General features: G+C 48.6%; 1 protein-coding gene across 1 annotated transcript in view; it reads left to right on the top strand.

Annotated features, from left to right (window-relative positions):
* Positions 1-9730: 9730 nt before the first annotated feature.
* The window catches only part of LOC126547847 (protein O-glucosyltransferase 2-like), a 60575-nt gene continuing 59597 nt past the window's right edge, over positions 9731-10708 (top strand). Inside the window, exons 1-2 of the mRNA XM_050195873.2 lie at positions 9731-10207; positions 10501-10700. Coding sequence (XP_050051830.1) covers positions 9885-10207; positions 10501-10700 — 523 coding nt within the window. The 5' untranslated portion in view covers positions 9731-9884. The remainder of the gene's footprint in view (positions 10208-10500; positions 10701-10708) is intronic.

Genomic DNA, 10708 nt, shown 5'->3' with positions numbered 1-10708 from the left:
CTATGGAAAAGGCACGGCAGCAGCGAACACGGCAGTACAACCGCGACGTGTCGACCCTATCGCGTGACACTCTTGCTATGCCCTTGGACAATACCGACGCCTTGCGGGAGCTCATTAGGCTTGTTGTTCGAGAAGAGCACCAAAAGCTTCAGGTGGCTCCAGCATCGGTACAGCGACTCGCTCTGGCTGAGGTCGTCCAGGAAGAAATCAGGCAGGCAGTACAAATCCCGGAGCACAGCGAGAAACCACAATACGAGGTATGGCAGCCACAGTCCGTATGTCGTACGCGGAATCTGCGCGAAGTTCGTTGTCTCCGACTTTTCACAATGTGCGCGATGTCCCGGACTATCATGGTGTGCGCGCCGTTGAACAAGCAACTGGCGACTTCAGGCCCCGCCGCACGCCATTCATTGCTGAAACACGAGCACCCCGCAAGAGCGACGTATGGTGCACCGCAGACCGGAGGCCCTTGTGTTTTCATTGCGGTGAAGCCGATCACCTCTAGAGGGCGTGTCCTTACCGCCGAGTTGGGCTCCGTGAATTTTCACTGAATGCGCCGTGCCCGCGCAATGGTGAACGCCCCCTGGAGATTGAAGCATACCTCGCGAACGCCAGGATCTCGTTTGCCCTACGATTCGGTGAACCCCGGTCACCGTCACCCGCCCGAAACAGGTCTTCCAGGCCCCTCTTGAGCTGGGTGAGTGAGCAAGGCGTCGCTCACCCAGCCCTGCCTCCCGGGAAAACTGAGTCCAGCGACCTGCGGAGGTGAGGTCGCTGACGTTGCGAACGAAGATCCTCACTACGACGACCGCGATATGACGTAATTGAGACGCAGAGAAAGCAGTGTAATTCCGTGTCAGTATCCTGCGACGTACCAGTTACCATAGGTGACCACGAAGTCACGGCGTTAATCGACACGGGTGCGGACACGTCTGTTATGAGCCAGAATCTCGCGCGCATACTGAATAAAGTTTCGACGCAATAGACCGGAACTCATATTCGTACCGCAGGAGGGCATCTCATAACTCCAATGGGCCGGTGCACGGCGCGAGTCAACATTCAGGGCTTCACGTACGTACATCGGCGACTTCGTCATTCTTCCTGAATGTTCAAAGGACCTTATATCTGCATGGATTTCCTTCAGGCGAATGGTGCCATCATCGACCTGCAAGAGTCTAGAGTGAGCTTCGCTACTACGCAAGCTATAGTGAACAGTAATGACAATGACCATGACGTCGCGCTTTGAGTAGCTGACGATCACGTCACGTTGCCACCCAAGAGCAGCGTGCTTACCCTTGTCCAATGCGACATGGAGGACGACGCTGAAGGAATTGCTGAGGCGAACATGCCCCTGCTTCTTGAGCGCCACATTTGTATAGCCAAAGGGCTTCTTCAGGTGCGAAACAAATGTTCAGTCGTTTTGCTAACGAACTTTAGCAACGAATATCGGCATGTACCGCGAGGAACGACAATCGCATTCCTTCGCGAAATCACTAATGTAACTGACATTGCTACATTTGAAACCGCATCGTGTCAGCATACTGGGTTACCCAGCCTACAAGAACGGATTCACGTTAATGCCGCTCTGCCAGACCACCAGAAAGATCATCTACTGAGTCTCGTGAATGAATTTGCGGACTGTTTTTCAACATCATCCAAAGTGCGGCGCATGTCCATCACAAAGCACCGCATCATTACGGACGAGTCCGCACGTCCTGTCCGTCAGCATCCCTACAGAGTGTCTCCAGTGGAAAGGGAAGCGATCAAGCATCAGGTGAAAGAGATGCTCCAAGATGACGTGATCCAACCGTCCACCAGCCCGTGGGCCTCCCCTGTAGTGTTAGTCAGAAAGAAAGACAACACACTACACTTCTGTGTAGATTACAGAAAGTTGAACCGTGTCACCAAGCGCGAGGTTTATCCATTGCCACGCATCGACGACGCACTGGATCGTCTACAACATGCGAAGTTTTTTTCATCGTTGGATCTTAGATCAGGGTATTGGCAAATCGAAGTTGATGAACAGGATCGTGAAAAAACAGCGTTTGTGACACCTGACGGGCTCTACGAGTTCAAAGTTCTCCCCTTCGGTCTCTGTTCCGCACCTGCCACCTTTCAGCGGGTGATGGATACCGTGCTTGCTGAACTCAAATGGCAAACCTGCCTCGTATACTTGGACGACGTCGTCGTGTTCTCGAGCACATTTGACGAACATCTCGCACGACTCGAGAGTGTCCTCGCTGCGATCCATACTGCCGGCCTCACCATCAAGCCTGCAAAATGCTACTTCGGGTTCCAAGAGCTCAAATTTCTTGGCCATGTCGTGGGTCCTGAAGGCATCCGACCAGACCCCGACAAGTTAGCCGCCATAGCCAAGTTTTCACCACCCACAGACAAGAAGGCTGTCCAACGCTTCCTTGGTTTGTGCGCATATTATAGGCGCTTCGTCGAGGGATTCTCGAGAATTGCTGAACCTCTTACACGGCTCACACGCGACGATGTGCCTTTCATTTGGGCGGACGAGCAGCAGCAAGCGTTTGCAAGAGGCCCCAATACTTGCTCATTTCGATGAAGACGCTGACACTGAAATTCATACTGACGCCAGCAATGCGGGTCTCGGCGCAGTTCTTGTGCAGTGGCAAGCTGGTGCGGAACGCACCATTGCTTATGCAAGCCGCAGTCTCACAAAGGCTGAGAAAAACTACTCAACTACTGAAAAAGAATGCTTAGCGGTTGTGTGGGCCATTAGTAAATTCCGACCCTACTTGTACGGTAGACCCTTTAAGGCAGTCAGTGACCACCACACGCTGTGTTGGCTTGCCAACCTCAAGGATCCTTTCAGGCAGACTAGCACGTTGGAGCCTGCGCCTCCAAGAGGACGACATTACAGTTGTCTACCGATCTGGAAGGAAGCACAGTGACGCTGACTGTTTGTCACGCGCACCGCTCCCTACGACGTCATCGGACCCTGACCATGACTTGCCATTTCTCGGTGTTATCGACGCCATAAAAATGGCTGAGCACCAGCGCGCTGACCCTGAGCTGCTGCCGCTGATCGAGCACTTTCAAGGAGTTGAAGGTGTTTTACCCCGCTCGTTCGTGCGCGGCTTATACTACTTGCACAACAACGCCCTTTACAGGAAAAACTGCGGAAGTGGTCCCAATACGTACCTCCTTATCGTGCCGTCGGTGCTGCGCCAAGACATTTTGCAAGCGTGCCATGATGAGCCATGCGCGGGACACCTGGGATTCGCTAAGACATTAGCAAGGATACGACAGAAGTGTTACTGGCCCCGGCTTTATTCTTCTGTACAACGGTACGTGAAGACCTGCCGCGACTGTCAGCGCCGCAAGAAACCACCAGTCAAACCGGCCAGCTTTCTCCATCCTGTAGACCCTCCTCAAGAACCGTTCCAACAAATAGGAATGGATCTACTTGAGCCATTCCCGCTGACCTCTTCACGCAACAGATGGATAGTCGTCGCTACCGGCTACTTAACCCAGTACGCCGAAACAGAAGCTATCCTTCAAGCAAACTCGTATGAAGTGGCCAAGTTGTTTGTACGCCACATCGTCCTACAACATGGTGCACCGTCTGTTGTCATCACCAACCGCGGTACAGCATTTACAGCGGAACTTATGCAGGACATTCTCCAGCTGACGCATTGCTCTCACCGCAAGAGCACTGCATATCACCCTCAAACCAATGGATTAACTGAACGTCTGAACAGAACGCTGGCTGATATGCTCTCCATGTATGTCGACGTAGAGCACAAGACGTGGGACGAGATTTTACCCTATGTGACTTTCGCGTATAACACTGCTGTACAGGAGACTACACAGTTTACGCCGTTCGAACTTGTATACGGGCGCCACGTAACGTCAACACTTGACGCCATGCTACCTCTGGCTGATAATAGCCCGACCAGCGAACACGCGGAAGAGTTTGTACAAAGAGCCGAAGAGGCACGCCAGCTTGCTCGGCATCGTATCCGCAGCCAACAGCATACAGACATCCTTCGGTACAACCAGGGTTGACGTGACATCCATTACAATACCGGCGCCTGTGTGTGGGTCTGGACGCCCGTCCGTCGCTGTGGACTCTCGGAAAAGTTGATCCGCCGGTATTTTGGTCCCTACAAGGTTACGCGCCGCCTCAGTGACGTGACCTACGAAGTCGTCCCCTGCAGTTCTGACCCCGGTTCGCTCCTTTGTCGTCCTCGCGCTGAAGTTGTTCATGGAGTGCGCATGAAACCATACTATGCGCGTACGTGAACGCCGAGATGCACCTGAGGAGCTCCACTTCTTATGTCGCTGAAAGAACTTTATGACGCGACCGAGACGGTCGCTTTTCGTATGGGGGCAATTGACACAAAGATGTGGGGCTCCCGCACCACATAACGGCGCGCGCAAAGGTCGGCGCCATGAAAAACGAAGTGCGTAAGCTGCACGCTCTTCTTCTAGCCCGCCATAAAGAGAAACGTCTCTTTTGTAACACTCCGTCTCCAACCTACGTTACGAGTTCTTTTGCGAGACCGAAAGTCCCCTCTCACGTTATATTAGTGGTCGCGTCATTTTGTGCATATACACTAAGTGTTTAATTGGTTTTTTAGTGACGTGCTACAAGGGACCATGCACACTGTCTGACAGCTGCTGAGCCAATTCGTATATTTAAGAAGCTGTGTTGATGCAGCTTAGTCTTGCAGAGGCCACCAAATTTAATGTCTTGTCTTCGGTCACAAGAAAAGCAAGCATAATAAAGTAACGTGGCGCGAAAGGTCTTCACGAGTGGTTCAGGTAGCAATTGAACAACACTTTGAAATTGAGCCTTCAGGCCATGCGTTCACATGCGCCAGTGCATTTCGACAGGCTGCGCAGTGCTTAGAAGAAGTGAGAGGCAGCAATTTTTTGTTGTTGCTTTTGCGTAACAAATGTTGACGGATGAATATATATAATGACGGAATATATACCAGCTATACAAAAGCGATGACGGCGGTTCATCACACGGGGAAAAACAGCAACCATCACATACAGACGTTAGTGACAGTTCATCTGGCAGTTAGATCAGCTTCCGGCTAAAGGATGGTTCTGTGTTTTATTCTGGACTGATCGAACTCTAGTAATTAGAGTGAATAATGAAATCAGAATCAAATTTATTTTTGCCATATATGCGGGTGCGCATGCAACGACCACTATAATCAGAGCAAGAGTACGTGGAGACCAGTGTGCAAGTCGCAAGAAGACATATCGCGTAAGTATTACATTTGCTTTACCAAAAAGCACAAGATTTCAATACTTCAAAAACGGATATGTTTGCAACACTATTGTATCGTTCATTGTTGCTTTCTTCTTTTGTGGTTAAACTATCGAGAAAATAACTATTTAGCGGGGAACAAAATTTAATCAAGTGGATATTGCATTAGACAGTTCATGTAATAGTAATCTGAACTGCGGAAAGATTCAAGCAAAATTGTTTGCGAACGGCGTGTTAATTGTAAACGGTCCTGTCGTACCACAGCAAAAAACGTCAAACAATCTAAGCGCAGGCGACTCGTGGACTGTACAGTTCTAGGAAACATTCCAGTTAGATGTTTTCACTGGGGAGGGGCCAGAGCACACCAGACCGACGGGGCGGCTGGTGGTGACTCTCTGTCTTAACAATGGGTCAATTCTGCCTTAAATCCTTTTGGCGAGCCGTTGTTGGCAGAGACAAGGCAGAGCAGGTGGTGACATCGCCAAACGCATTCCGCTTTCATCGCAGCAGCAGTCTTCGTAAGGCGCACCACCAGATTCCTTAGTTCGACCCACAGTAAGGGGTTGGCACTTTCGTGGAACATTGAAGGTCCATACCCATAGTTGGGCGAGTTGGCTTGACATGACGATGTCAAGGTTGTCAGTGGGTGTTTGAAGCTCAGCACAAGGGCAGTCAATTTAGAAGAACGAATGGGGAGGGGGGAGCTCCCATTGCCTTTATGATAGGCACGCAATGTGGCACAACACTATGTACAACAGAAACATGCGAAATTCTGTGGCCTTCCACTTACCAAAACCTGACAAGCTTCGTGGCTTGCTGGACTTGGTACAAAGTGCTTAATTTTTGAATTTATTTATTATTTATTTATTACATACTGCAGACCAATCTGGTCCAAGCAGGACGGGCAATACAATTTACAGAATATCTGTTTTACACAAAAGGAGAACAACAACAAGAAAAGAAACATGATAGTACCAGAGGAAAGAACACAAAAAGACAATCATCTAGTCATATAGCGCGTCATAAAGTTCTGTTAGGCTATTCCAGTCGGACATAGAACGTAGAAAAAAGGAAAACTTACAAATGTCTGTTCTTGCAAAGTAAGGGGTTAGAAAGTGTGTTTGGTAATGTCGCGTAGGTCTTGTGGCCAAAGGGGAAGGAAACTGTGTCTGAGCAATAGCCATTTTACAATTAAGAAGGAAGTTTAAAAAATTCAAAGACATTATTTTTTTTCTCGATTCAAGTAGCTCACTGGGCACGGTGGCTTCCAGAACATGCGGCTGCTTCACAATCCGCTTTTTTTCTTTACGCAGTTCCTTGGCCTTCTGATGCAGCCATATGACAACTGCCGGGATGTCATTGCGATCCCCGCCTTTGCGCATGACTGCGATGCCCCACCACGACATGTGCATCAAAATCCGATATGGATTTGCTCCTGACACTGCATCTCTTGAATATTTTCCAATATGGTATCTTTTTGCACCTTTGATCCAAAGTAGCAAGGGCTTCCATACCATGCCAAGACAGATCAAGTGCATGTATAATCAAGTGGAACATGCTGAACGATGTCAATAAGCAATTTCAACAAAATGGTCTTCGTGGTGTGGTGCTCTTCTTGCTCTGCTGTATGAAAGTTATTTGTTCTTAATGGCGCATCTAATTCAGGAAAGCACTATCGTCCTTGCTCGAAATCTCCCTCAGTCACACATTTGGAGCAGCTGAAGTACCCATTATGCCCTTTTATGCCAAGAAAGTACGACTTCGGAGGTGTTCACAGGTTATAGTGCTCCAAACGGCACAGCAAATTTTTTGCTTCCTAGTCGGGCCTTCTTGGAGCACTCTTTTCATGTCGCACACGAATGGCCCCAAGTACACATTAGACTGAGATGGTTTGCACTCCTCAAAAACAGGCACCAACTGGAAATGGTTCCCTTGGTTTGCAGTTCAACACACGACAAAAGAAAGAATGGGCTAGAAATTAACTTACCTCGTTTTATAAAATTTATTTTTATTTATTTTATTTTTTTGTCAGTGGCACTCCATCCATATTAACGTGGATAACTATAGGATCAGGCACATGAACAACATATCTGAGAGTTGAGTGAAGCCCTTCACAAAAGCCGAAATGACAACGATCCAGAACCCATCATTGTGACAATTACCATGCACTCTCAGTGCAGACACAGTGCGCTAGCGCTGTTTGGTAGCTCCGGCCCTCAAGCAAGAATACGAGCGAAGAACCTTTAAAAGATTTCTGACGAGGTATACATTCGATGACGCCCACTGCTCGTCTGTGTTCCTCGTTGTTCAGGTTCTCGATAGCCATGGAAATGCCGGACTGCAGACTTCAATCAAATTTCGCTATCGCGATTGGCTCCCTTCCTCGACCTACATATGAACCAATCGCGATAGAGAAATTTGATCCCGATCGGGCTCGAATCGCGATCGAAAGTGTATTAAGGCCATCACACGTATGCCGACGACTTACCCATAGCATTGCATTGCCCAATATAGAATAAAGAACAACTGACTTACCTTCGATTGAAACACAGATGGGCTCCGCGAGCCCAACTTAGAAAACACGGTATTTGAGAAAGGCCACGCAACGCGGGGAGCAACGCGAGAAAGCTAGGCTGAAGGGGCTGAAGCATGCTTCAGCTGAAGTTTTCGTTTGAAATAAAAGTGTTCAAAACAAAAGCGCTAAAAAAAAATACTCAGCGATCAAATAAAGGGTACCCGTTAGGAGAGGAGGCACGGAAGCAGGGCTAGCAGGCCCCGCACACTCTCAAGTTCAACAAATGGCCACAGAGGGCGAAAAATCAATCAAGGCGTGTTTCAGCGTAAGCGCGCAAGTGGAGCTACTGTAATTTGGTCGACTACTTTAATTTGTGCTTTTTCTGCTAGAGGCGCTGAACATGCTGAATTTTTTACTTTACACAAACCATTGACATAAACAATCGAGGTGTCTAAGGATGTTTTGTTACCTCAGGCAAATAGGCAGTTGATTTTTTTAAATTTGATTGTTGAAGCTGCTTTTTAATCATAGCGTCAAGGTTTTTGTACTTGATTAACCGCCGACAGCCCATTGGTATCGATGTGTTTCCTGGCCGTTGGCGTTCGAATACTACGGCGGTAAAACATTTTCGAAAGCATGCTGGTTTCGTCTGCGAGTCATTACATAGACTTGCTGTAAAGAGGTCTACTCTTGGCAAAACATAGTGCCTCATTTTGTTTAGGCGTTGATTATCATAATGAATGCGGCGGAGGTTGAGGGAGTACGCTTGAAGGTACGTTTTTATGCCGTTGATCTCCATAACACCGTAAGTACGCAAACCGATGTCACAGAACACCCGATGCATCATTGTGTGTTCTCCGTCATCGCTTGTTTGCTGTACGCCTACTAATTCTTCATTTCTTCAAGTGTTGTATCCTCCTTTTGTCCTTGTTCTCTTGTGCTTCACTTACAGTATGTCGTTCCGTCAGCTGTAATGCGCATTTGCAAAACCAATATGTTTGACAAAACGCAGTGGTTATCATAATTTCACTACACATGTATTAAGCTGGCACATATGGTTCAGATACAGATGCCTGTATGCGGACTTGCACGACGTTGATGCGGAGATTAGGATAATTATGACACCCGTAAGGAAGAGGCAGCTGACGGCCGTAAGCTGTTGCGTTCTTTCCGCCAAACTACCCGGCCTGGTAGTGCTGTAAAGATGCTGTATAAAAGTGACACGCGGTGACAGGGAAATTATTATACTTAGCAGCCGACCGTACGTTTTGTAGCTTAGGTCTTCTTTCTTGTGCGTTTGTGCTACCCTTATTAATGAGCCATTTCTTGACTATGTTCTTGACTATGTAACCGCGTTTGTGTGGATGCGTAGACGTGTGCTTTTTGTTGTACTTGTAAAATGCAAATAAAATATTTTCAGGCTTACTCAATCTTTGGTGTCGTGTGCGTTTATTCCAGTCGAGGCCATCGTGCCACCTGGAAACCGCATTCTGTCAGTAGCCCTACACGAAATGCAACAGCTGTAGCGCGGCGGCACAACTCGGGGTAACGGCGGCGTAATAAACGAAAAACCGCTCGGGATGCCCTTAAAAGTCAGTGCAGAGTGTGCCTTAACTCGATATGACTCTGCGCTACATGTATTCTGCTGCGCCTCGATCGTGCTCCCGCCAGTTTGGTTGCTGTGTGGCAAACGTAGCGCCTACATATATATGTAAGCGCTACGTTTGCCACACAGCAACTAAACTGGCGGGAGCACGATCGAGGCGCAGCAGCTAGAAACCCAGTAAAGCCACAGCACACCTGGTAAAGCGTGTGCAAAACCCCGTTTCCGTTTCCTGTTGTACAGCGCCACCTGTGGTCGCATACTTTAGTTCACGACGCCAGCGCTACGCTTATTTCCGTAGCACTGTGGAAGGTACAGTTTCCCTTCTCTAAGTTTGTATAGGTGTTCTGTGGGGCTAGTCTTCTCCGTTTGCACGGCGAAAGGCGAGACAGACAGGCACACCGGCCGAAAGCGCGCACGCGACGTAATCCTTTCGGAACTGCTGGCTAGCGTGAAAGCGATCCGGCGATAATGCTAGCGTGGTGTAATGATAAATCCGTCTGGGCGGGACCATGCCAAGCTGTGGCGGTGCAAGTCTAGGAAAAAAACTATGCACTGCAGTGAAACGCACGATTCGGACTACTAGCTGGCAAGTTATGTTTTCGAAAAACAGAAGAATGCTACTTGCGGGACGACTTTGCGTCGCAATGCTGCTAGCGGCCGTGGCCGCGGCTGAAGATAAGTGCCCCGTGGCTACATGCGGCGAAAGGAGTTGGCCGAACGGTCGGCCACAGCTTCAAGTGTCGGCGCGCTTGTATGGCCCTGGCCTCCGAGGAAACTTCAACCTTCCAGCCAGATACTTTTTTGTACACCTCGTTGACGCTAGTGGCAACAAGTAAGTCGAAATGGTAACTCATTGTTGATAATGATTAAACATTTCGAGTACGTTGTTATATGAAATGGTAACTCATTAGGGATAACGATTAAACATTTCGAGTATGTTGTCATATGTCTTCCAACATCACAACATACACACAAACGTGCTAAGTACGTATACGGTCGTAGCTGTCATAGCGTTTCGACCGCAGATGACGAGAGAACGAGAACTTGGAAATTTCTGACTACTTCTGGCGAGCAGTTGGTTTTTCTGAAACGATGCCGACTCGGCGGAACGCATTCTTGTTGCAGCTTTACGGTAGCATCCTCGACGAACCTTACTGTGAGTATCACGGGAACCAACGGCCACTGCAGCATTTGGACCCAGGTCCTGAGTCGAGGAGATGGGCTTTTCATTGTTCGCTACAAGCTCTTTAAAAGTTGCCCCGAGGCACAAGTGGAGGTCAGCTTCAATGGATCTCCCCTCATGGAATCGCCGGTTGTGGTTAAAGGTATTCCG

The sequence above is a fragment of the Dermacentor andersoni genome, chromosome 1 (genome assembly GCF_023375885.2).
Source record: "Dermacentor andersoni chromosome 1, qqDerAnde1_hic_scaffold, whole genome shotgun sequence".
Taxonomy (NCBI): domain Eukaryota; kingdom Metazoa; phylum Arthropoda; class Arachnida; order Ixodida; family Ixodidae; genus Dermacentor; species Dermacentor andersoni.
The sequence above is the reverse complement of the archived record's forward strand: the minus strand, read 5'-3'. Positions and strand labels throughout refer to the sequence as shown.